Source organism: Bufo bufo, chromosome 2 (genome assembly GCF_905171765.1).
Source record: "Bufo bufo chromosome 2, aBufBuf1.1, whole genome shotgun sequence".
Lineage (NCBI taxonomy): Eukaryota > Metazoa > Chordata > Amphibia > Anura > Bufonidae > Bufo > Bufo bufo.
The window spans coordinates 72,721,404-72,749,192 of record NC_053390.1 but is presented as its reverse complement, the minus strand read 5'-3'; the positions used below and the strand labels follow the sequence as shown (position 1 = coordinate 72,749,192).

Here is a 27,789-nt window from a genome sequence, read left to right as displayed (position 1 = left end):
ACAAGAAGACAAGGTGGACCAGGGCAGCCTCGCTCCCCTGCATCCCGCCAGCAGAAGGGTCACCCATCCAAGCCCCCTTTTCCAGCTTCCTGCCACTACGGTGCCAGTAGCTGAAGGGGTGACCCTGCTGGACCAGAGGAAGGGTGAAAATGGCAGCAGGAAGAGGAGAAGATGAGGTGAGTACACTGGACTAGGTCCGTATATTTAACCCTCCCCCCCCATGACCATCCCTCCCTTGTTGGGCACCGGCGGAACTATCAGGGACAGCCTGGCTGGGAGATAACGATCCAGGGGGACCGCTGGGGTGCCGCCAGTATCCGAGTGCTAAGCACTCGCTTATGGAGGTCAGATCTTCAGGGTGTTGTCCTGCTGGCACTCTCTGGCCTTATCCCCCCCCCCTGCCTCCTCCTCTACAATCATGTCGGGTCGCCTGGTTGATGGGCCGCACTAGGGGGTTAATGGCGCTGAAGCAGGAGACCGAGTGCACCACTGTCTGGGAGCGCTCGGTCAGACATGCAGAGAGGGGAGCGGAGGAGGCTCCCGCTCCCCGACACTACCGCCATGATCCACCCCTTCCTGGAGCGGATGCGCTGCAGTGAGAGCGCGCCGCTCCGGAGGGGGTTAACTATCGCTCGATCGGTGGTCCGGCCCGCGTGTTCAACAAACTGTAGCTCTCCTGTCGGCCTGCGTTAGTCGTAGAGTTGTTTCGACGGAGCAGGCGCTGGCGTACTGCTCCGGTCCCTCCGCGCCCCGGCCAACCGACGGATTCCGGTCGGCCGTGCGCAACATGCGGATCCGGCCACCCCCGCTGCGGGGGGCGGGGGCATGCACTGGCGGAAAAACAGGGAAGGGAGCAGCGAGGCTTTCCTCTGAGTATCGCAGGTGTCAGGGCACTAGGGGGTTAATAACAGGCGCAAATTATTCCCGCCACTCACCCTCCCCCCTGAAGCGCTTGGCCCCGCCCCCCTGACATCACTAATGTCTTCCTCAGGGCAGCTTAACCCCTTCTGGCCAGCCACCTCCTGCGGCCAGCTCCAGATATTCTGAGGATTCTGTCTTCAGTACAAGGTGCCTGTAAGTTGAAGCAGTTAACCCCTTTCTGCCTCTCTGCCCACTTGTCGTTTGGGCATCCTAGTTTTCTTTAAAAAAAAAAAGGACGAGGTAGATGCGCGTTCATAAGGGCCCCCCTACAGGGATGTATTGCATTCCTCAGTCGTGTCCAATACGGACAAAGGAGGACCTCTCATAGTTCCCAATCCACCCTCCAGGGTCGTTGGTTGATAATCCTCCACCTGCGCAGATCCAGGGAGGACAGCCGAAGTATGAGTCGTGTGGTTGATCCCAATCCGTCCTCCGGGGCCGTTTGGTTGATAATTCTCCACCAGCGCCATCCGGTGCAGAACCTCTGGAATTCCCATTCCACCCTCCGGGGTCGTCTGGTTAATCATCTCCACCTGCGCGATCCAGTGGAGAACCTCTGGAAGTTCCCATCCATCCTCCGGGGTCGTTTGCTTGATAAGGCTCCGCCTACGCACTCCAGTGGACGGACCTCTAGTTCCCACTCCACCATCTGGGTAGTTTGGTTGATGTATTCCTACCGGCGTGGCCTACAACTGCCATGGACAAGCTTCTAAACGGTAGAACTGCACTCAAGAGAGCCAGAGCAGAACTTCTCCTCGGCCACCACTGCGCTCCCACCTTCCTCCCTAGGGTCTCGCTTAGACACACCCCTCTATTCCTGGAGAGGTTCGGTCCAAGGGGGGAATATTGTGATTCGGGCTCTCACTCGAATCCATTGCAGTCTTTCAGATTGCGTCCACGGTAGCCAGCAGTCCTTGTCATCTGCATTACCCCCTCCTTCAGGTGGAGTATTTGCACCACTGCTGCATACTATACTTACCGTAGGCATTAAAGGTTAACTAAATGCTTCAGCGCTGTTCAGTGACGCCAGTAGGCGTTTCCCCTTTCTTAGGGGACGGTATTGCATTCCACTGGGTACAGTACGTACTGTATGCATTAGCCTCTTCCATACGTGGCGTTCTGGCATTATCACTGGTTACAGTGTTTACTGTAGGCATTACCCCTTCCTTGGTCGGGTAATTGCACTCTCACAGGGTGCTGGATTTGCCATATGCGTAATCTCTCTACCGTTGCATTCTGTTCCTGCCGTAAGCATGACCACTTCTGCTGGCAGCACTTGTCGTAGGCATCACCCCCTTCTTAGGTGGAGTAATTGCACTACTACAGATACAGTATTACCTTCTGTTCTGCCCCCTGCGGTAGGTGGTCTAAGTACAGTTACACTGGGTTAGTGCTGGACGTATGCATCCCCCCTTTCGGTAGGTGGCGGCATTGCATCTCCACTGGGTTCTGTGCCTGCCGTATGCATTAGCCTTCCTCCCATCACCATGTTTCCTGTTCCATTCCCCTTCCTCAAGTGATCCGCTTCCATGGGAATACCTAAGCATCTTAGATTACTACGGTTCAACTACGGCACGGCGCTAGATGCCTTAGCTTCTTCTGTGGGGCGTGGCAACAGTCGATACCCGCGGATTCCGGTGCTCTGCACCTGCGGTGTATGGGTGCCGCCAGTGGATACAGTCGCTGTTTCCACTTGGTATCCTTTTTATCTTCGGTACTAGTTTGGAGCATGGTTGTGCCATCCTCTGTCTCTCAGAGGAGTTGCCTAGCAACATTTATGGGTCCTACAGACCACCCTTCTCCATGGGCCTCCTCGGTTCCAGTCGGTCAGGACATTGTCCTCATCACTACATAGTGCATATGCCATTGCGCATATTCTGGGGAGCAGCTTACATCGAGTCGAGTATTCTTTGACTCTGCAGTCCCCCTCAGCTGTGGGTTCTACCCTGACGCTAGCTTCCTGTTGCTCCTGTTCGGAGCCCTTCCAAGTAAAGTGTTAAAGCTAGCTCTTCTCAACTGGGGCAGTTTGGTGCCATGGCTCCTACAGATGGCCTCACGGCTTCCCTTTAGTTTGCGCCGACGGGGCAGGCGCTAGCTACTTCTGGGAGAGTGGTATTTGCATTACCACTACATACTATGGTTCTTACTGCACAGCTCTTTTGTCAGGTGGCCGATTCTTCTAGATCTGAATTGGTGGCCCCCGCGGTATAGCCCCCTCCTCCGCTGGAGTATGGGCTAGCGATACAGTTGTGGCTCCCCTTACTTGGCTTCCTCAGGCGGAGTTTTTTTGGCACAGCCACTCAACCCCTGGCTACATCTGCATTTGCACGGGGTATTCTTTAGTGGCCTTCTATTCCAGAGTTCGGACCCGGCTGGTGGGATGTGGCGTGTTCCACATCTCTCCTTCTGCAGGTGAATCCCTCACATTGGTCCTGGGTGAGTTACCTGTATAATATATTCCTCTCTTAAGACATCTCCTGGTGATTTTACTTCCCACCGCCCATTCCGAGGGTAGACTGCGAGACTCCTACACTGGACGGAGCGGGGTTGCTGTCACGTCTTGACGTGATGATGGACGTTCCATTCCTGGTACGGGACACCCTTCTATTTCTTCTTCCCCCTTGAACAAACGGCTGCCGGCCTCTCCCTTCTGTATTCCTGGACTGCGGAAGGTGTTCGAGTCGGGCTGTCTGCGTTGGAGTCACCCGGACGTGGACTTGATGGCTTCAAGACTGTCTCGGAAGCTTCCCACCTTTCTCTCCCGAGCAGCAATCTGGAAGCTTGCGGCGTGGACGCCCTGATTCAAGGGTAAGGGTTCTCCCTCCCTGCGTTTTCCCCCCTCCCTCTTCCTACCCAGAGTTCTACGGAAGATCAGGATGGAGGGTATTTCAACTATCCTAGTCGCCCTGGGGATTGGCCGTCGCACGTAGTACGCCGACCTAGTCTCCTTCTAGGGGACATCCTGGTCACTGCCACTCAGAGATGTCCTTCCTTTAGAGTCCGGTCTTCCATTAGTATTTTAGGTCTCTTCGTTTGCTGGCGTGGCTATTAAGACCTCTATTCTATGCGAAGAGATTTTTTTCGGCGGATGTCATCTGCAAGCCTGCATCGTCCAGGATCTATTCAGGACCTGGAGGTCCTTCCTGGGTTTCTGTGGAAGCCGAAGTACTCTGCCACTTCGTTTTTCTCCCCACGGCCCTTTCCTTTCTTCAATCAGGGTTGGACCTTGGTCTGGCCTTAGTTCTTGCAGAGTCAGGCGTCTTCGCCTTCTATCCTTTTCCAGTTCTCTCAGGTTCCCTGGGGCCTGTGAGGACCTTCTTCAGGGAGTAGCTCATACGGTTCCTCCGTACCGTCCTCCTTACTGCCTTGGATCTGAATTTAGTCCTCTCAGCGCTCCAGTTTTTCCCTGGAGCCCGTGTTAGGGGGTTTCTCCGACTCCTGTCCTGGAAGGTAGTTTTTTCTGGTTGCTATCACTTCCATCTGACGGGTGTCTGAGTTGGCGGCGTTCTCTGCAGAGAACTCTTCCTGGTTCTTCATAGGGTCAAGGTGGTTCGCTGGCCTGTCCCTTCTTTTCTTCCGAAAGGGGTCTCTGACTTCCATATTAACGAGGAAATTGTCCTCCCTCACTGTGCCCATCTCCTTCACCCTAAGGAAACGGAGTTACACCATTGGATGTTGTCAGAGCTCTGAAGATCTATTTAGCAGCCTCCGGTCCCTTCCGCCGTGCGGATCCCCTTATTGTCATTCCGAAGGGTCCTCAAAGGGTATTGGCGGCTTCCAAGGTGGCAATTGCACGCCGAATTCTATCTACAATTGCTGAAGCATACCGCGCCCGAGGCAGGGTTCCGACCTCAGGTGTCACGACTTACTCCACCAGGGAGGTGGGCGCATCTTGGGCGCGGAGGAATTGCGCTTCGGCTGCTCAGTTGTGTAAGGCGGCTACTGGCCCTCCGTACACACATTCACAAATTTTACCAGGTGCAAACTTATGCATCGGCGGACGCTGCCTTAGGTCGCATGGTCTTGCAGGCGGCAGTTTTTTAGATGCCTGCCGGGACGCTTGCTTCCATGGGTCTGTGGTTTTTCCCTCCCTGTGGACTGCTTTTGGACGTCCCATGGTTCCTGTGTCCCCCAATAAATATGGGCGAGAAAAGGAGATTTTTGTATAACTTACCAGTAAAATCTCTTTCTCGCTCTTCATTGGGGGACACAGCACCCACCCAGTTTTGTTGTTTGACCACAGTTAAGCAGTTACTGGTTTGAACCCCGTTGGATCCTTTTGGCATGGTTGGTGTTCCATGTTTTTTCTTGGTTGGCTTGCTTCCCCTACTGCTTGTACACAAACTGAAGCTCTCTCTTCAGGCTGGAGGGGGGTATAGCTGCCAGGGGAGGAGCTAAAAGCTTTTACTAGTGTCAATGCCTCCTAGAGGACATAGCTATACCCACGGTTCCTGTGTCCCCCAATAAAGAGCGAGAAAGAGATTTTACTGGTAAGTTATACAAAAATCTCCTTTTTCTTTTGTGTTTAGATGGAACAATTTACCACCAAATTATTTTGTGGCTGTATAAAGATGGCCAAGTTGACCCAACCAAACTATAACAATAAGCATTTAACAATTTATTTCCTTTAAGCTCCTTCTCAAAGTAATATCTGATACCACTCGTGTACCCTGTTTGGCTGCATCTCATGGCAGCCAGTAGGCAAGGGTCTGCTGGATCCCATAGATGTTAGCTTCTCTGCATATCCATTCTTAAAATATTAGATCCAACCATAAATTTTGGTGAAACAAAAAAAAAATGTAAAAGGAGAGAAAATGTTGTAAAATATCAAGAGAGGCAAAAGGAAGAGGCAACCAACAGCAAGATGGATGGTGGCAATCATAAAAAAAATGAAGATATCAACAGGAAACTTGAAACATAAGACAAAACATGCTGCAGGAACACCAGCCATATGGTCTAGTTTGCTGTAATTTAATAATATATTTATTTTCTGAAAACATATGCCCAAATTTGCAACCATTTACTATGCTCCAATGCACCTAAAATTAAAAGAAAAATCAGCTTTTCAAATAGACCCTACTGCTTTTGTACAGTACCATGCACAGGTTTTAAGAAGGTGTGAGAAAATGCTGCAAAGTAAGGCTACTTTCAGACTAGCGTTCAGAGATGATCCGTCTGGTGTCTGCACAGACGGATCCTCTCCTATAATGCAGACGTTTGGATCCGTTCTGAACGGATCCGTCTGCATTATAGTTTAGAAAAAATTCTAAGTCTGAAAGTTGTTCAGACGGATCCGTCCAGACTTTACATTGAAAGTCAATGGGGGACGGATCCGTTTGAAGTTGACACAATATGGCTCAATTTTCAAACGGATCCGTCCCCATTGACTTACATTGTAAGTCTGGACGGATCCGTTTGCCTCCGCACAGCCAGGCGGACACCTGAACGCTGCAAGCAGCGTTCGGGTGTCCGCCTGCTGAGCGGAGCAGAGGCTGAACGCTGCCAGACTGATGCATTCTGAGCGGATCCGCGTCCACTCAGAATGCATTAGTAGCTGGACGGATGCGTTCGGGGCCGCTTGTGAGACCCTTCAAACGGAGCTCACAAGCGGAGCCCCGAACGCTAGTGTGAAAGTAGCCTTAGAATGCTTTAAAAAATAGAAATGTTAATAGTTTATTTTTATCAATTAACAAAATGCAAGGTGAAAGAAGAAAAGAGAAATCTAAATCCAATCAATATTCGGTGTGACCACCCTCTGCCTTTAGAAGAACACCAGTTCTCCCAAGTACGCTTGTACACAGGTTTTGAAGAAACTCAGCAAGGAGGTTGTTCCAATCATCTTGGAGAACTAACTACAGATCTCCTGTGGATGTAGGCTTACTCAAATCCTTCTGTCTCTTTGCGTAATCCCAGACAAACTTAGGCCTCATGCACACGACCGTTTTTTTTTACGGTCCGCAAAAACGGGGTCCGTTGGTCCGTGATCCGTGACCGTTTTTTCGTCCGTGGGTCTTCCTTGATTTTTGGAGGATCCACGGACATGAAAAAAAAGTCGTTTTGGTGTCCGCCTGGCCGTGCGGAGCCAAACGGATCCGTCCTGAATTACAATGCAAGTCAATGGGGACGGATCCTTTTGACGTTGACACAATATGGTGCAATTTCAAACGGATCCGTCCCCCATTGAGTTTCAATGTAAAGTCAGGAGTTAATATACCATAGGATCGGAGTTTTCTCCAATCCGATGGTATATTTTAACTTGAAGCGTCCCCATCACCATGGGAACGCCTCTATGTTAGAATATACCGTCGGATTTGAGTTACATCGTGAAACTCAAATCCGACAGTATATTCTAACACAGAGGCGTTCCCATGGTGATGGGGACGCTTCAGGTTAGAATATACTAAAATAACTGTGTACATGACTGCCCCCTGCTGCCTGGCAGGTGCTGCCAGGCAGCAGGGTGCAGCCCCTCCCCCCCTGTAGTTAACACATTGGTGGCCAGTGCGGCCGCCCCCCCCCTCCCCTGTAGTTAACTCATTGGTGGCCAGTGGCCCCCCCTCCCTCCCCTGTAGTTAACTAGTTGGTGGCCAGCACTACGAAAAATATAAGTTGTTCCTTACTGTGGTGGTGCTCGCTGTGTCAGAAGCCAGTCCTAAGCTTCCCCAAATCCAGATGCAATTGAAACAGAAAACTGCAGCACTCTCCAGCCTTGATCCTTAATGCTTTATTTTCACCAAAAAATGCAACGTTTCGATCAGTGTGATCTTTCTCAAGCAATCAGATTGCTTGAGAAGGATCACACTGATCGAAACGTCGCATTTTTTGGTGAAAATAAAGCATTAAGGATCAAGACTGGAGAGTGCTGCAGTTTTCTGTTTCAATTGCATCCCCTGTAGTTAACTCGTTGGTGGCCAGTGGGCCCCCCTCCCTCCCCTGTAGTTAACACATTGGTGGCCAGTGCGGCCGGCCCCCCTCCCTCCCCTGTAGTTAACTCGTTGGTGGCCAGTGGGCCCTCTCCCCTCCCTCCCCCTCCTAATTAAAATCTCCCCCCCTATCATTGGTGGCAGCGGAGAGTACCGATCGGAGTCCCAGTTTAATCGCTGGGGCTCCGATCGGTAACCATGACAACCAGGACGCTACTGCTGTCCCGGTTGCCATGGTTACTTAGCAATTTGTAGAACCATTATACTTACCTGTGAGCTGCGATGTCTGCGTCCGGCCGGGAGCTCCTCCTACTAGTAAGTGACAGGTCATGTCACTTACCAGTAGGAGGAGCTCCCGGCCGGACTGGCCGGGGGCCGGCCGCACTGGCCACCAATATGTTAACTACAGGGGGGGGGGGGCCCACTGGCCACCAATGTGTTAACTACAGGGGGGGGGCTGCCAGGCAGCAGGGGGCAGTCATGTACACAGTTCTTTTAGTATATTCTAACCAGAAGCGTCCCCATCACCATGGGGACGCCTCTGTGTTAGAATATACTGTCGGTTCTGAGTTTTCACGAAGTGAAAACTCAGCTATGAAAAAGCTTTTATGCAGACGGATCTTCGGATCCGTCTGTATAAAAAGTAACCTACGGCCATGGATCACGGACACGGATGTCAATCTTGTGTGCATCCGTGTTCTTTCACGGACCCATTGACTTGAATGGGTCCGTGAACCGTTGGCCGTGAAAAAAATAGGACAGGTCCTATTTTTTTCACGGCCAGGAAACACGGATCACGGATGCGGCTGCAAAATGGTGCATTTTCCGATTTTTCCACGGACCCATTGACGGAAGACGGCACAACGGCCACTGGTGCACACAACGGTCGTGTGCATGAGGCCTTAAAGATTTTGGGATCAGGGCTCTGTGGGGGCCACATCATCACTTCTAGGGCTTCTTGATTTTCCTTTACGCTGAAAATGGTTCTTAATGATATTGGCTGTATGTTTGGGGTCATTGTCCTGCTGCAGGATACATTTTAAACTAGATTGGCATTTCCTGAAGGAAATACATAGTGCTTGAAAAGAGTTATATATATGTGTGTGTGAGAGATAGATAGAGAGAAAGAAAGTCATAGAGAAGAGTGGCTGTGCATGTTTGCTGTCTGTGAGACTGGGTGGTAGTTAGACTGTGCTTGGGACATCATCCATGGCAGCTAAAATTTGATTCTCTGAACATTTTGCCATTTGTTTCTATGGGTTTTATTATATTAACCACTTCTCTTCAAAGAAGAAAAACTACCACAAGAGGACACAGTTTTAAATTAGAGGGGCAAAGGTTTAAAAGTAATATAAGGAAGTATTACTTTACTGAGAGAGTAGCGGATGCATGGAATAGCCTTCCTGCAGAAGTGGTAGCTGCAAATACAGTGAAGGGGTTTAAGCATGCATGGGATAGGCATAAGGCCATCCTTCATATAAGATAAGGGCCGGGGGCTATCCATAGTATTCAGTATATTGGGCAGACTAGATGGGCCAAATGGTTCTTATCTGCCGACACATTCTATGTTTCTATATGTTTCTATGTTTCACATCTGGGCCATTTGCCCCCTTCCTGACCAGGCCTAATTTTGCAAATCTGACATATCTCACTTTATGTGGTAATAACTTTGGAACGCTTTTACTTATCCAAGCCATTCAGAGATTGTTTTCTCGTGGCACATTGTACTTCATGCTAGTTATAAATTTGAGTCAATATATTTCACCTTTATTTATGAAAAAATCCCAAATTTACCCAAAATATTCTAAAATTCTCTGCTTTTAAAACAGAAAGTGATACCTCATAAAATATTTATTACTTAACATTCCCCATATGTCTACTTTATGTTGGCATCATTTTGGAAATGTCATTTTATTTTTTTAGGACGTTAGAAGGCTTAGAAGTTTAGAAGCAATTCTTAAAACTTTTAAGAAAATTGCCAAAACCCACTTTTTAAAGACCAGTTCAGGTCTGAAGTCACTTTGTAGGGGCTACATAGTGGATACCCCCCATAAATGACCCCATTGCAGAAACTACATCTCTCAAGTTACTTAAAACCGATTTTACAAACTTTGCTAACCCTTTAGGCGTTCCACAAGAATTAAAGGAAAATGGAGATCAAATTTCACTTTTTTGGCAGATTTTCCATTTTAATCCAATTTTTTCTTTAACACATCGATGGTTAACAGCCAAACAAAACTCAATATTTATTACCCAGATTCTGCAGTTTACAGAAACACCCCACATATGGTCATAAACTGCTGTATGGGCACACGGCAGGGCACAGAAGAAAAGGAGCAAGGTGACAAAAAAATCGGTTGTTTTAGCACAGTTTTTATTTTTTTATTTTTACAGCGTTCACCTGAGTGCTTCGGTCAAGTGACATTTTTATAGAGCAGATCGTTACGGGCATTACGATACCGTTTTCTTATTTATTTAAGTTTTACACAATAATAGCATTTTTGAAACAAAAAAAATATGTTTTAATGTGTCCATGTTCTGAGAGCTATAGTTTATTTTTTATTTTTTGAGAGATATTCTTATGTAGGGGCTCATTTGTTGCGGGATGAGGTGACGTTTTTATTGGTACCATTTTGTGGGACATACGCCTTTTTGATCACTTGGTGTTGCACTTTCTGTGATGTAAGGTGACAAAAATGGCTTTTTTTGACACCGTTTATTCTTATTTTTATGGTGTTTATAGGACTAGGTCGATCATGTGATATATTTATAGAGCCGGCCGTCAAGGATGCGGCAATACCAAATATGTCTATTTTATTTATTTTTTTCTAATTTTTTTTTTTTTTTTTTAATTCCCTACTTGAGGAATTTTTTTTTTACATGTGAAACCTTTTTTTTTTATTTACATTTTTTTAACACTTTATTTTTTTTATTTTACACTTTTCGTCCCCCATAAGGTCATACAAGACCTCTGGGGGACATTTAACTTCACTTTTTTTTTTTTTTTCACTGTTGATTTCTCCTGTACTGGGGCTGACATAGTAGCCCCAGTTACAGAGGAGAAATACACCCCCCCAGAGAGGCTGTACAGAGCAATACAGCGCTGTATAGCCTCAGTGTATGGCTGATCGAGGTCTCTGAAAGACCTCACAGCTCCTGCACTCTCCTGGCCCCGGCGATCACATGACAGCGATATATACAGCGATCTAGAAGGCAGGGACACCTGGGCACTGTCCCTGCCTTCTCTAAGGGTTGCCCTGCTGTCACTGACAGCCGGCAACCCGATCTGCAGCTGCACAATTAGTGTGCAGCTGCAGTTTCTGAATGGACATTCAGGAACGTCCATTCAGAAATAGAGAACCACCTCCCGGACGTTTATATCCTATGGGCCGACAGGAGGTGGTTAAAATTTATTAGAAAAAGACAATCCCAATTGACTCCAAAAACTCCTAGCACACCTCTCAGTGTCAAGAGCTTCGAAGCACAGTTTGAACAGAGTCTGTAGGTTAAGCAGTTCGGGCTGTATTAATACCAGAATTCTGTCATTCTTTTCTATGGGACTTTTTCATTTTTAAACATAAATTTATTGAAAACTACAAATCCGATCGACTCCAAAAATACATAGAATACCTCTCGGCACCAAGAGCTTCGAAATGCTGTTTGAATGGAGTCTGCACGTTAAAGGGGTTCTCCGGGAATTAAGGAAATAAAAATACTTAAATATTACTTTATATTCATTATATTCCCAAATACCTTTCATTATTTATAAAGGCTCATGTTGTCTAGGGAGCAATCATCAGGGGCTACTGTCCTGTTAGTAAACACAAAATCTGTCCTAATCATACAGCAGGGCAAGTTGCTTCACAACACTGCCCCGTCTCTGCTCTACCTGACACAGGTTATGATCCTGAATACAGCTGATAAGATCTTCAGCTGAATCTCTGTAGGAATGGAGTTCATGAGGAGACATGAAGTACAGACAGGACAGACTGTGGGCTGTGGCAATGGAGACTGCATATAATAGCTGCTGCTCGTTATCCACCCCCTCCCCCCCCCTCTGTACTTCATGTCTCCTAATGAACTCTATTCTTACAGAGATTAAGCTGAAGATCTTATCAGCTGTATACTGACAAACAGAGCAGAGAGGAGGATGAGGCAGCTCATTAGCTCAGTGCCCTGAAGTAACTTGTCCTACTGTGTAATTAGGACAGGTTTTGTGTGCACTTATTGGACCGCGGCCATTTTATTTCTCCTAATGATTGCTCCCTAGACAAAATAAGCTATTATAACTAATGAAAGGTATTTGGAAATATATTTATCATAAATTAATATTTAACCCCTTAAGGACATAGGACATACCGGTACGCCCTATTTCCTGAGTCCTTAAGGACACAGGACGTACCGGTACGTCCTGACTTAAAATCGGAATTCCGGCGCCGCGGGGGTTAATCAGAACGAGATGCCGGCTGAAATCATTCAGCCGGCATCCCGTAACAATGCAGGGGGGGGGTCATTTGACCCCCCCGTATCGGCGATCGCAGCAAACCGCAGGTCAATTCAGACCTGCGGTTTGCTGCGCTTTTTGCAGTTTCTGATCCCCGCGGGCCCTGGCCGCGGGGATCAGAAACTTGAGAGTGCATAAAATCAATATTTTTCACCCCCCCCCTGCACCCCTGCACGATTTGATGCCGGCGGGTGGTGCGGGGGGGGGGGTGTCGCAGGCGGTGGGGGCGTTGCGGGAGGCAGGCGGGCACATTGCTGGCACCCTGGTATAAACGGCTGACATCTGTGCAGATGTCAGCCGTTTAACCCTTTCCATACCGTGGTCCGTACGGACCGCTGTATGGAAAAAGTTAACTGTCATCGGTCAGGGAGCTCCCTCCCTCTCCATCGGGGGGCTGCTGTGCCTTTGCAGCCCCCCGATGGAGAGGGAGAGAGCCCCCCGACAGCCCCCCTCAGCCCTGTGCTTACCCTTCCCCGTCTGCGAAGTTCTGAGCAGACGGGGAAGGTTCCCATGGCAACAGGATGCCTGCTCAGGCGTCCTGCTGTCCATGGTGCTGAACAGATCTGTGCTAAAAGCAGAGATCTGTTCAGACAAAGAGTAAGTAAAATACAGTGCAGAGCCCTATATATGGTTCTGTACTGTATTATACAGACATCAGACCCACTGGATCTTCAAGAACCAAGTGGGTCTGGGTCAAAAAAATGTAAAAAAAAGTGAAAAAAGTTAAGATAAAAAAAAAAAACTATTTATCACTGAATAAAAATTAAAAAAATAAAATAAAGTACACATATTAGGTATCGTCGCGTCCGTAACGACCTGATCTATAAAACGGTCATGTTACTTTCCCCGCATGGTGAACGCCATAAAAATAAAAAAATAAAAACTATGAGAAAATTGAAATTTTGCCCACCTTACTTCCCAAAAAAGGTAATAAAAGTAATCAAAAAAGTCGCATATACGCCAAAATAGTACTAATCAAACCGTCATCTCATCCCGCAAAAAATGAGACCCTACTCAAGATAATCGCCCAAAAACTGAAAAAACTATGGCTCTTAGACTATGGAAACACTAAAACATGATTTTTTTTGTTTCAAAAATGAAATCATTGTGTAAAACTTACATAAATAAAAATAAAGTATACATATTAGGTATCGCCGCGTCCGTATCGACCGGCTCTATAAAAATATCACATGACCTAACCCCTCAGATGACCACCGTAAAAAAAAAAAAATGAAAAACGGTGTAAAAAAAGGTATTTTTTGCCATCTTACGTCACAAAAAGTGTAATAGCAAGCGATCAAAAAGTCATATGCACCCCAAAATAGTGCCAATCAAACCGTCATCTCATCCCGCAAAAAATGAGACCCTACTCAAGATAATCGCCCAAAAACTGAAAAAACTATGGCTCTTAGACTATGGAGACACTAAAATATTTTTTGGGTTTTAAAAATGAAGTTATTGTATAAAACTTACATAAATAAAAAAAATTGTATACATATTAGGTATCGCCGCGTCCGTGACAACCTGCTCTATAAAATTACCACATGATCTAACCTGTCAGATGAATGTTGTAAATAACAAACAAAAAAAACGTGCCAAAAAAGCTATTTCTTGTTACCTTGCCGCACAAAAAGTGTAATATAGAGCAACCAAAAATCATATGTACCCTAAACTAGTACCAACAAAACTGCCACCCTATCCCTTAGTTTCTAAAATGGGGTCACTGTTTTGGAGTTTCTACTCTGGGGGTGCATCAGGGGGGCTTCAAATGGGACATGGTGTAAAAAAAAACAGTCCAGCAAAACCTGCCTTCCAAAAACCGTATGGCATTCCTTTCCTTCTGCGCCCTGCCGTGTGCCCGTCCAGCTGTTTACGACCACATATGGGGTGTTTCTGTAAACTACAGAATCAGGGCCATAAATATTGAGTTTTGTTTGGCTGTTAACCCTTGCTTTGTAACTGGAAAAAAAATATTAAAATGGAAAATCTGCCAAAAATGTGAAATTTTGAAATTGTGTCTCTATTTTCCATTAAATCTTGTGCAACACCTAAAGGGTTAACAAAGTTTGTAAAATCAGTTTTGAATACCTTGAGGGGTGTAGTTTCTTAGATGGGGTCACTTTTATGGAGTTTCTACTCTAGGGGTGCATCAGGGGGGCTTCAAATGGGACATGGTGTCAAAAAAACAGTCCAGCAAAATCTGCCTTCCAAAAACCAAACGGCGCACCTTTCACTCTACGCCCCACTGTGTGGCCGTACAGTAGTTTATGGCCACATATGGGGTGTTTCTGTGAACAGCAGAGTCAGGGCAATAAAGATACAGTCTTGTTTGGCTGTTAACCCTTGCTTTGTTAGTGGAAAAAATGGGTTAAAATTTAAAATTAGGCAAAAAAATGAAATTCTCAAATTTCATCTCCATTTGCCAATAACTCTTGTGCAACACCTAAAGGGTTAACAATGTATGTAAAATCAGTTTTGAATACCTTGAGGGGTGTAGTTTCTTAGATGGGGTCACTTTTAGGGAGTTTCTCCTCTAGGGGTGCATCAGGGGGCTTCAAATGGGACATGGTGTAAATAAACCAGTCCATAAAAATCAGCCTTTCAAAAACCATACGGCGCACCTTTCACTCTACGCCCCGCTATGTGGCCGTACAGTAGTTTACGGCCACATATTGGGTGTTTCTGTAAACGGCAGAGTCAGGGCAATAAAGATACAGTCTTGTTTGGCTGTTAACCCTTGCTTTGTTAGTGGAAAAAATGGGTTAAAATGAAAAATTAGACAAAAAAATGAAATTCTCAAATTTCCTCCCCATTTGCCAATAACTCTTGTGCAACACCTAAAGGGTTAACAATGTATGCAAAATCAGTTTTGAATACCTTGAGGGGTGTAGTTTCTTAGATGGGGTCATTTTTGGGTGGTTTCTATTATGTAAGCCTCGCAAAGTGACTTCAGTCCTGAACTGGTCCCTAAAAATTGAGTTTTTGTAAATTTCTGAAAAATTTCAAGATTTGCTTCTAAACTTCTAAGCCTTATAACTTCCCCAAAAAATAAAATATCATTCCCAAAACAATTCAAACATGAAGTAGACATATGGGGAATGTAAAGTCATCACAATTTTTTGGGGTATTACCATGTATTACAGAAGTAGAGAAACTGAAACTTTGAAATTTGCAAATTTTTCCAAATTTTTGGTAAATTAGGTATTTTTTTGTGCAAAAAAAATATTTTTTTTGACTTCATTTTACCAGTGTCATGAATTACAATATGTGACGAAAAAACAATCTCAGAATGGCCTGGATAAGTCAAAGCGTTTTAAAGTTATTAGCACTTAAAGTGACACTGGTCAGATTTCCAAAAAATGGCCTGGTCCTTAAGGTGAAAATGAGCCCGGTCCTTAAGGGGTTAAGTATTTTCATTTCCTTAATTCCCGGAGAACCCCTTTAAGCAGTGTGGGTTGTATTGATTGCGAATGTTGAGCGAATCGAACGTCACCACGCCGGCCGACGAGATGTCGTCATCAGGAGCCGCGCAAGATTTTGCGCTAGATCTTTATTCAAGATGGCGGCCAGCTCTTCACGATCAAATAGATGAGGGTATGATTTTATTTATTTGTATTTTTATTTTACACCGGATTACTGCTATCAAATGCCGTGATCATGTATAAATGCGGCATCTGAGGGGTACAATGATGGGAAGCGGTGCAATCGCCGCTCGCTGTCATGGCACCCACTACTTACAAAGAAATGCACTTCAAGCTAATTTTTTTGTCGAATTCAGCGAAGCAGCCGAATCTAATTCTCCAATACTTTGCTCATCTTTATTGATTGCAGAAAACTGGCGAAGAATAATAAATAAATACATGAGAATGTGATTTTCAAGCACTATAAATATAAGGGAAAAAAAAATCAATACAGTGCTTTTCAAGTACTATAACTATTAACTATTAATACTTCTATTTTTGAAAGCATTCTTACTTTGCAGCATTTTTTCCACACTTGCCTAAAACATTTGCACAGTACTGTATACATTTCCTATACAGGCCTACAATATGCATCTCCAAGGTAAAAGATTGCAAAACATGTAGTCTGATCTTGTACTCTATAGGCTAAAAAAGAAAAAGCAGAGAGGAATGCAGATCCAGACCTTACACATGGGCACGTGTCTGCATAGGAGTTTTATGAACAAAACAAGAAGAGATTTTTAAACACTGCCTGTAAAGTTGCTTCCTTCTTGACACCATTTTGGTGAAGGGAAATTTTCCATTACCAAGTGGTATTTACTGTATATAAGACCATGGCGGCTGAAATACTAACCACATTTCAACTGACATGTAAATGGCTCCTTGTAGGAGAGTCCCTGGGATAATAATAGACGGACGATACGTGCCACCAGAGGTCCTGGCCTCGGTGGAGTAAGAACCGGATCATTGTGGTTACAGCGGCGGATGCTGCTGGCGCAGCGTATCCGGGCCGGTTCTTACTGGGAACAGGTAAAGAGCAGGGTGGGTGCCTGTTCCCCATGGCCAGCCCAGGTTTTTGGTGGAGATGGGCCTTTGAAGAACCCAGCCTGCTGAAGATGGGGGGTGGGGTGTGTCTTGATGTGCTGGAGGTTTTGACAGACTGAGTCGGTGCTGGTCAAGGAGAGACTGGGCGCAACACAAACTGAAGGATAGCCCTGGGACCTGTGGTGCCACTAGCCGAAGGGCCTGAGGGAGACAAAGGCATGTAGTCTAGAAGCCTGCAGGACCGGTGTGATCCGTACAGATACAAGGTGACTCAAACCTGCTGTATGTTTGCTATGGAAGGACTTTTTGTTCTATGCTCTATGTGGATACGCCCCTGTGTGGTCTGCACATTACCTGTTATGCCTTTGGTGTGAATAAAGTCACAGTGTATCACAAAGACTGTCTGTGATTGCCTCAATACTGCCGCTGCTACTGTAGCCTACCACGAGCACACTCCTTAATACAATATTCTTGTTGTAGTTACAGCTTTTGAGATGCTCGATTTTGTCAGTCAGTTGTAACGTATCTAATGCTATTGATGGCTCTAACCAGGGACTGTTTCCTATTCTCCCAGGTTCCTCCTTGGATCAGTTGGCCAGAGCTGGAAATGATCTGCTGAAATCCTCTGTGAATCCTAATGTGTTTGGCCTGTGAGAGGAAGAATGAAGATGGCGGAGGTCTTCGGGTACGACCACACGGTCAGGTCTCTGCATGCAATTTTGGAAGCCAAAATCAGGAGCGGATCATAAAAGGAGAGAAAATATAAAAGGAGAAATAGAACTTCTCCTGTTTTTTTTTAACTCGCTTCTGGTTTGGGCTTCCGAAACTGCAAGCAGAAACCCGGATGTGTGGTTGTACCCTTCTAAGGAATACTGCCTCTCTCCAGAATTGTACTGCTTCTCACCTTTACTTTGGAATCAATTTTCATGATAACATTTCTGTGCCTTTATTACTCTTGAAATGAGATAAAAGCCAAAGATGCAAGTGATAAGTCTAGAGAATCATCTTCTAGTTATATTCTCATTACACAGAGCTGTTAATGTTCACTTATTTTTAGAATGTACAGAGCAGCTCCACTGAAATATATGCATACATGGAGAGAGGCCTTAGGGGTGTACTGACACTTGGGAAGGTAGTAGTGCAGAAGTAAACCACTCTACAACGCCACCCTAAAAACTGGATTATTTCGTACCACACTCAATGAATAGATACCAATCAATAGTACATGTGAATATAAGACATTTTGTAATGCATTTCATCAGAGAAATTATGCCTCATTCAACACTTTTCAGCATTTTCTCTCCCTCTCCTCCTAATTCAACATTCTTTGCTAAATCCACCTTGAGAGACTGATAAGGACTGTCAGCTCACTGAAGGATCAGATTATAGCTGCCAATAGAAGTCTATGGCGAGGGAAGGAGGCGTGAACTACTAGAGGGAAAAAGCAAAAAAAAATTCTGAAAGATACATCACAAGGTTTCTTATATTAACCTGTAATATTGATGTATACAACGTTTGTTAAATGATTAGTTGTCCAAGATTGGAAAAACATCCAAAAGCAGAACCACATCTCTCCACAGGCTGTATATGGTATTAGCACTCAGCCCCATTCACCTTAGTAGAACTGGGCTGCTGTGAGTAGTGGGTTTGGAAGAAAGCAGCCATGTGTTTCTAATCCTGGACAATCAAATTACAGTTTTTTTCCTCCATGACCTTGTATTTCAATCAAGATCTGTTGATGGAAGGTTGCATGTGTCCTTCACCCAGGCCAAGAGATCTCTGTTCATCTTTCTTGGTTGGTGGTCAGAATCTCTCAGAGCAGCCAAAAAGTTGGCCTTCTTTGGCTTTGCAGACACCCTGGAGGAGGGGTTACAACATGGTTGCTCTACAATATGGTGCATAAAACGTGTGAATATTTTTGGAGATGGGTGGAATTACTCTTTACTAAAATCTGTTTATAACTGATCTTTTGAAAATGGGTCAACAACAGTCAAAAGAAAACATCTGAGGAGAGGCCCCATTCAGATCAGTGCATTCTGTAGGGTATTACTGCTGAGTATTGCTGACCTTGTCTATGTTCCCATTATCCAGTTATACATTTCTTGTAATAGTTAAAAGTTTATAAAATGTTCTAATCCATTGTTACAGCTTTCAGCTCCAATATATGTATCATCATCATTAAACCGCAGTTATAGTTCAGATGTTGGTGTCGTGGTTGTCTGTATCTATCAAAGAGACATGATTATCAGTCATAACATAAGGCCCAGCCGCCCCCACAACTATGACATGTTATTTATAACACTCCTGTTCTCTTAAAAGGCATCTGTCAGCAGGTTTGTACCTATGAAACTGGCTGACCTGTTGCATGTGCACTTGGCAGCTGAAGGTATCTGTTTTAATATATGCAAATGAGTCTGTAGGAGCAACGGGGGTGTAGCTGTTACACCTAGAGGCTCTGCTCTCTCTGCAACTGCCGCACCCTCTCTACTCCTGGAGAAGTCAGGACCAGAAGTGAAGACATTTACAGTGCCTGGCCCTGTCAATCAAAGTGCAGAGGCCGCAGCAGTTTCAGAGAGAGTTGTACCTCTAGGAGGTTGCTCCTAGAGGCTCATATATTAAAACATCATGTTTCTCAGCAATGCCGGCACATATGAACATGGGACCAACACAGATGCCTTCAGCTGACAAGCGCACCTGTAACAGGTCAGCCAGTGTCATAGGGACAAATCTGATGACAGATGTCCTTTAAGTGGCAGAGGGCTCTCTAACATAACACAGCCCACATGCACCTGCAACCTAGTTTGTCCCTTAACCGATTGGCAACATGATGACAACCGCCATAACTGTATCTCACAAAAGTGAGTACACCCCTCACATTGTAAATATTTTATTATATCTTTTCATGGGACAACACTGAAGATCTGACACTTTGATACAATGTAAAGTAGTCAGTGTACAGCTTGTATAACAGTGTAAATCTGGTGTGCCCTCAAAATAACTCACACAGCCCCAAATGTCTAAACCGCTGGCAACAAAAGTGAGTACACCCCTAAGTGAAAATGGCCAAATTGTGCCCAATTAGCCATTTCTCGCCCATTTTCCTTGGGGGACACAGGAGACCTTGGGTATAGCTCATCTCTCTAGGAGGCGTGACACTAAGTGAAAACTGTTAAGCCCCTCCTCCACAGCTATAACCTTAGCCTGGAGAGAGAGACTACCAGTTTTTGCTTAGTGTCCAAGGAGGCAAGACACTCCCTGCTCTGCAGGGCTGTTTTCTCCTTGTTGTTTAAATTTAGATTTTTATTTTTCTTCCAGACCATCAGGGACAACAGAGACGCAATAGACCTCTCTGTTTCTCCCGGGGTTGAGCTGCGCCAGTGCCGGTCACCCACACTGCTGCCTCCCCCACAGAAGACAAGGAGGACCAGGGCAGCCCAGCTCCCCTGCATCCCGCCAGTGCAAGGGTCGCCCGCACACCAAGTCCCTCTTCCAGCGTCCTGCCACTACGGTGCCAGTAGCTGAAGGGGCGACCCTGCTGGAACGGACCGAGGGTGAAGATGGCTGATGGTGAGAGAGTGGCTTCTCCAGCCCTACGTCCCCCCTGTCCCCCCCTTTCCTGGTCTCCTGCATGCCTGACCCCTATACTGGTGCCTCTGGACCCTTCCCCTGCTGGACCTAGGCTGGCCCCTGGGGTGCCGCAGGATGGCAATCTGCTCCCTGCTCCCTCTCCTCCCCTCCTGGCCTCCATAGGACATGCAGCTGGCTGCCTCCACCGCTAGCTGCAGAATAGGTTCAGCCGCATTGCCTCCCTTCTCCTGCCAGAGTCCCTTCTATCCTCACGGGCACCCAGTTTCAGGGTCCCCCATCCAGAATACTGCACCTTCATGCTTACCTGCGCAAGCTTACCAGTGCTCTTCTCGGGGCCTGGGGCCTGCTCCTGACGGCCGTGACGTAAGGCCTCGCCTCCGGCCCGCGGGGTGGGCACCCGCGGCCGGCATGGACATTCCGGTCGGCCAGGCCCCGCAAATTTTGGTCCAGGCTTCGCGGCCTGCTTGGCCGCACCTCCGGCGCTCCTTCCCGGGCCCCCTGACTCTTCCGGCCCGCGGCCGGTATGTACATGCGCCACTCCTGCTCAGGTCCCGACCGGGGCCGCACAGAATCCGAGGTACCGGCTGGGACGCCGCAAAAATTTAGGCCCCGGCTTCACGGCCTGCTAGGCAGCAAAATTCCGGCCTCGGTTGGAGGGGGCGGGAACTTCTCCAGGCGCAAATTCTTCCCGCCTGGAGGTTCCCCCGCCCCCAGGGGATCGCAGCGCCGCCCCCCAGGCCGGATCCCTGTTAACCCTGTTAACCCTTTGAGTACCGGCCGGCTCCCATCTAAGGGAGACCCTCTAGGATCTGGGTTTCCTCATGGGCCTGTATGGCTGGCCCCTTTCCTGCCTCTGAGAGAGGCTGTGCCCCTGTATGGTGGCCCCCTTCCTGCCTCAGAGAGGCTCTGTTTTAAAAAAAAAAAAAAATCTTCTTGTGGGCTGCACAGGACGCTGCAGCCTCATCTCAGTAGTGCTGGCCATATGCATGCCCCCCATCCATAGGCGGCATGTCGCGCTCCCCGGCTGCGGCGCTGGCCAGATGCATGTTCCCCTTCTAGGCGGTTTCTTGCCCTCTCCCGGGATACGGCGCTGGCCAAGTGCATGCGGCCCCTTCTATAGGCAGAATTCGTCACCCTCTCCAGTTATGGTGCCTGCCATGTGCATGACCACCCTTCCTAGGCGAGATACTGCACTCTCCCTGGCTGCGGGCTGGCCTTGTGCATGACCCCCTTCCATAGGCGGAACGCTGCACTCTGGATTCGCTGCCGGCCATGTGCATGACCCCTTCCATAGGCGGAACGCTGCACTCTCACTGGATTCGCTGCCGGCCATGTGCATGACCCCCTTCCTTAGGCGGAATACTGCACTCTCACCGTATACGGTGCTGGCCATGTGCACGACCCCCTTCCATAGGCGGAACGCTGCACTCTCACTGGATTCGCTGACGGCCTTGGGCATGCCTCCTTCCCTCAGGCGGCATACATACACTCTCACTGACTGGGGTTGTTCTCTCGCCGGTAAGTTGCTGGCCATGTGCATGACCCCCTTCCATGGCGGGGTGCTTGCACTCTCACTGGATCCGCTGCCGGCCATGTGCATGACCCCCCCCCCCTTCCTCAGGCGGCATACATACACTCTCACCACTCTCACTGACTGTGGTTGTTCTCTCGCCAGTACGTTGCTGGCCATGTGCATGACCCCCATCCATGGCGGGGTGCTCTCACTCTCCCTGGATGCGATGCTGGCCATGTGCATGACCCCCCTTTCTGGGCGGCATATTGCACTCTCACCGGATACGTTGCTGGCCATGAGCATGGCCCTCTAACATGGGTGGAATGCTTGCACTCCCATTGGATACGGTGCTGGCCTTGTGCATGACCACCCCTCATCCCATGGGCGGAATTTTGCACGCTCACGAGATTCACGGCTGTCCTTGTATATGCTGTGCTGGACTTGTACATGTCCCCCTTCATTGGCAGAGTAGTTGCACTCTCACGAAATTGAGTGTTGGGTGGATTATTGCACAATCACTTAATGCTAGGATAACCCTGTGCATGTCCCCCTTTCACTAGGTGGACCTCCTGCGTTCCTGCTGGATACTGTGCGGCCCTGTGCATGGCCCCCTTATGGTATGTCCTACTTCTCTGAAGTAGGTACTGGCCTTGGGCATCACCCCCTTTTGGGGCGGGCCTTTGCACTCTTGCCGACTGCAGTGTTTGCCAGGTACATTTCCCCCCTTTCTGAGCGGACTGCTTGCATTCCATCGCATGCCGTACTAGTCTTGTGCATAACTCCCTTTCAGGTTGCACTTTGCACTTCTGTAGATACTGTGGGACTCTGTGGCTGGCCCCCTTCGCTGAGTGACTATTTTGCAGTGAGCGGACATTCTTGTGCGCTCTGTGCGTTGTTTGGGCCGTGTATGCCTTTTCCTCCCGTAGGTGGGTTGGCCTTCTCACTGCTTACGGGGCTGCTCGTATGTATGCCTCCCTTGCTCCTGCGACATACTTTTTTCTCTTGGGATACGATGCTTGCCGCAAGCCTTGCACTCTTCTCTGAAGAGATCATTCTGTCCACCTGACCTGGACAGGTTCTACTTGCTCTCTACTGCACCGAGCTGGGTGGTACTCATTCTCGGGTTTGGATTGTATATTGCGGTTCCATTGTGACGGTATCCACCATGTTCGTTGGCCTTTCCACCTAGGGAGTGTTCGTGGTTCCTAGATGCGTACCCATTCGTCCTCCCGCGGCCTTGCTTCCCTGCGCAATCGGTCACATGGACGAGAGTGCTGTCTGCAGCGCCCCTCGAATTCTACGTTGGCTCTGACGGGACTACGTTTCCCTCGCCTACTACCATTTCCTCCTATTCAGATGCAGTGTGGTATGAGTCCTTCCTATTGGCACCCTCTGCGCTTCAGTCTGATCTGCTACCAGGTTCAGGCCACTCTTCTCGGGAAGGTCACCCAACCTCTCTTGGGTGCTCGATTATCCAGGTCCGGGGGACCTCCACTTTGGGTTCTTCAGGGTATTCGCCCTCTGCGAGGCGGTGAGCCGGGCGTCTCACAGAGTAGCGGGGGTTCTGCTTTTGAGCTGTCCTATGATTTCCCTGTTGCCCACTCCCCACTCCTCCTTTCGGTTGGAGGGTGTTATGCAAGCCTCTGTCTCGACTGCTTTTTCTCGCCGACTCTGTATTTGACTCCCGCTCGGGGCATATCACTCCGATGTGGCTTCCGCCCCGGCCAGGCTTCAGAGGCTGTTCCTTCAGTGCTCTCCCTTCTGGGGAGAGCATGGTTGTTCACTTGGATGGTTCCGGTGTTCCTTGTGGCCTCGTACCGTCTCCCTCGTTCACACTGGCAGTACTAGCTGTGTATCTATTTACTGGGTCTACCGCGTTCTGTCCTCCCGCTGGGTGCAGATTGCGTTTTCCATTCTAGGCAATGGTCCTGCTGTGGACTTACCTTCTCGGTAACTTGGGAGGACTACCCTTCGGTCAAGATTGTCTTAGATCTCCCACACGGGGACTGTAGAACCCCTTCCTGTGGTGGCAACATCGACATGGACTTTAGCCTGTCTTGTCCTGGCTTCTGTCGGATGCTGGGTGGACCCCTTCGGTTCCCCCCATCTGTCCTTCTGATCCCCCACTCCGGCTGGATATGGGACGACGTTGCTCGGGGCCCGACGGGACCAGTTTTGCCGACTCTTCTGCCCGTGTGACTGGTCTGCGCCTGATCACATTGGGTTTTCTCCTGCTTGCCCAGGCGATTCCAGCGAGCACGCTAGTGTTAGCTCCCGGCCGTGCTTCGTCCAGGATCTGTTGTCGGACTTAGGGTTCTTACCTGGGGTTCTGTGGGAAGCTGGGCATTCCCCCACTCTGCCTTTCTCTCCCCATGGTTCTGTCTTTCTCCAGTCCGGCCTGGACATGGGACTGGGACTCTGTTCCTTGAAGTGTCAAGTGTCGGCGCTGTCCTTCCTCTTCCAGCGTTCCCTGGCCCTCTGGGCCTGTCAAGACCTTTTTCCACGGAGTGGCTCTTTGGTTCCTCTGTACCGTTCCCCGGTACCACCCTGGGAACTACATAATGAGCTCTCGGCGCTCCAAGCTTTCCCTTGGAGCCGTTACAGAAGTTCTCTCTACTCCTTCTGTCCTGTACGGTTGTGTTTCTGTAACCATCGTGTCTCTCAGACGGGTGTCTGAATGGCGGCCCTTCTTGTTCTGAGCCTTCTGTCCTTCCCCAGGACAGGGCTGTTCTCCATCCTGTCCCTTCCTTCCTTCTGAAGGTGGTATCTGCCTTTCATCTCAACGAGGCTATCGTCCTCCCCTTCCCACCCCCAGGAACGGACACTTCACAGATTGGACGTTGTTTGGGCCTTGCAGTTTTACTTGTAGATCTCCGACTCTTGTCGGCGCTCGGTCTCTTGTGTTTCCAGGGGGTCCGCGCAAAGGTTTGACGGCCTCCAGGGTGGCTTTCCTCCGCTTCATCAGAATGGCTATTGCTGAGGTTACTGCGCCAAGGGCAGGGTTCTGCCTTCGTTGTCGCCGTTTCATTCCACCAGAGCGGTCGGTGTCTCCTGGGCTGGAGGCATTGGGCTTCGGCCGCGCAATTGTGCAAGGCGGCCACCGGTCTTCCTTGCACGCCATACCAAGTTCTACAGGGTGCATACTCGGGCCTCGGCGGATGCTGACTTGGGTGCTTCGCCTTGGAGCTGTGGTCCCCCCCCCTCTTGGACTGCTCTTGAACGTCCCAAGGTCTCCTGTGTCCCCCAAGAAAAATGGGTGAGAAAACGAGATTTTTGTATAACTTACCAGTAAAATCTCTTTCTCGCTCTATATATAGCTGAGCTATACCCAAGGTCTCCTGTGTCCCCCAAGGAAGAGCGAGAAAGAGATTTTACTGGTAAGTTATACAAAAATCTAGTTTTTCCCTCCCCAGTGTCATGTAACTCTTTAGAGTTACAGGGTCTCAGGTGTGTTACATTTGGTGTTATCACTCTCACACTCTCTCATACTGGTCATTGGAAGTTCAACATGGCACCTCATGGCAAAGAACTCTCTGAGGATCTGAAAAAAAGAATTGTTGCTCTACATAAAGATGGCCTAGACTATAAGAAGATTGTCAACGGGGGGCGGAGCCTGCACCGGAGCTAGATGGCAGCCTGAAGTGCAGCTCTGCTGTATAAGAAGCCCTCACAGCCTTATCAACCCAGCTTTTTGGTGCCAAGATGGTCAAGATAGGTGGCCAAAGACCCGTGGACACGCAGGGGCAAACTAAAGAAGCGATTCCCAGCGAATCTATGGATAAATTCCTAAAGAAAGCAGCACAGATACATGTGGCCAAAGAATCCAAGATGGCGCCCGGAACGCCGAGAACGGCCGGGAACAGTGGGAAAGCTGCTGCTGCCTCTGAGAAGGTAAGGGAAGTCTCCCCTGGAATTGACACCCTGCCTATATCAAGATCATTCTTGAAGGAGGCCCTGTGTGAAGCGCTAGACCCGCTTAAAACGGATCTCACATCCATTAAGGAAGATATGCAACATATTGGGAGGAGAGTAGAGGTATTAGAAGATACACAGCTGGCGATAATATCGCATCAAACAGAAACTTCCTCCGCTTTGTCCCTTCATCAAAGGCATCTAAATTCCCTGTACACACTCCTGGAAGATCAGGAGAACAGGGGAAGACGCAATAATTTGTGATTTAGAGGCATACCAGAATCCGTGGGGGCAGAAGACATACAAGAAACAGTGATGAATATATGCTTGCAGCTGCTAGGCCCAGATTCCTCTCATGAGATCAATATAGAGAGAGCACACAGGGCGCTGCGCCCCAAGCCTCAAGCTACAGAACCACCAATAGATGTGATCTGTAAATTCCTCCATTACCCTGTTAAGGACGCTATCCTGAAGAAAGCTAGAAATGCCCCACAAGTGAATGTGGATGATTGTCCTATCTCTATATACCAGGATTTAGCACAAACAACCTTAAAGAAAAGAAGGGCCCTAAAACCATTAACTGAATGGTTACGCAACAACAAAGTGATGTATAAATGGCTCTTCCCTTTTGGTTTGTCCTTTGTATTCAACGGTCGGAGATTTTCCATATCCTCATTTCAAGACCTGAATAGAGTCTTTGACATCCTGCAAATTGATCACCTGCACATTGAAAACTGTGACGTTATCCAAGGAAATATTACATCAACCAACCTCCCAACAGCTGTTCCTTGGGAGACTCCTCGTCCAGCTAAATCTCAAAAATCAAGAAGAGGACGTAATTCCTGCACGCCAAGACGCCTTCCTCTTAATGAAGATTGAAGATTTCCTTACTTCCACATCAGGATCCAGCCAAATCGTATATAATGGTCTTTTAGTCCAGGATTTCATTAAGTATTTTAAATAGAAATCTATGTCTCCAGTCACATATATGTTTTATGTCCTATCTGAATAACGTTTTGTTTCTTCACCTATTTTGTACCATTTAAGGTTCCTACCTATAGGCCCATATGAGGGTGACATACTGGGTCACAATATGTTGTGTACTATTCCCCCCCCTACCCCTTAATCTCAGTGTAACAGCTCTATTTTCCAAACTGATAACAAATGTATGCTATCTTTGTTCTCAAGTTTGTTTTGTTCTTTTTGTTATGATGACAGGTTTCTTCATTTGCCTAAGATACTTCCCCATGAGGAGGGGGTGCGTCTTTGGAACCCAGATGCTCCACCAAGAAAGGCTAAGTACCCTCATTTTGCACCCACATGAGATTTTTCAGAGCTTGCATCGATCGGACATCTTCTTGGATGATGGCTGACCTATGTGTAGCTTCGTTAAATGTTAAAGGGTTCCATGCCCCTGCTAAACGTAGCCAAATATTCTCACAAATGAAGAATGAAAATTGCTCAGTACTGATGCTTCAGGAGACACATTTTAAATTCAACAAATACCCTAACCTTTCCAGGTCTCTATTCCCACAGTGGTATCACTGCGGCTCCAACTCAGCAGCATCTAGAGGCGTGAGCGTCGGGTTCCGAAGGGGCCTCCCCTTTTCCTATATTTCACACACCCAGGACGTAGAAGGTAGATACATCTTTTTAAAGGGAACCATTGCTAACCAACATTATACATTTGCTAATATTTACGCTCCTAATACTAATCAGGTATCATGGTTGGTGGAGGTTCTTTCCTTTTTGGAGTCTTATAAGGAGGGAGTGGTGCTGTTTGGAGAGGATTTAAATATTGCAATGGAGCCATTATTAGACTCGACCTCTAAGAAATCTGCAATCTCTTTTAAGGCCCTCAAACATCTTAAAAGAAAATTGCATCAAAGCGCCTTGTTAGATGTCTGGCGTCTGTTTAACCCC

At 47.7% G+C, this 27,789-nt stretch overlaps 1 protein-coding gene across 1 annotated transcript in view; it reads left to right on the top strand.

Moving 5' to 3' along the window:
• Window positions 1-17,589, top strand: part of LOC120992313 (von Willebrand factor A domain-containing protein 5A-like) — a 32,674-nt gene extending 15,085 nt beyond the window's left edge. Inside the window, exon 4 of the mRNA XM_040421226.1 lies at window positions 17,428-17,589. Within this exon, the coding sequence (XP_040277160.1) occupies window positions 17,428-17,507 (80 nt within the window). The 3' untranslated portion in view covers window positions 17,508-17,589. The remainder of the gene's footprint in view (window positions 1-17,427) is intronic.
• The last annotated feature ends 10,200 nt before the right edge of the window (window positions 17,590-27,789 follow it).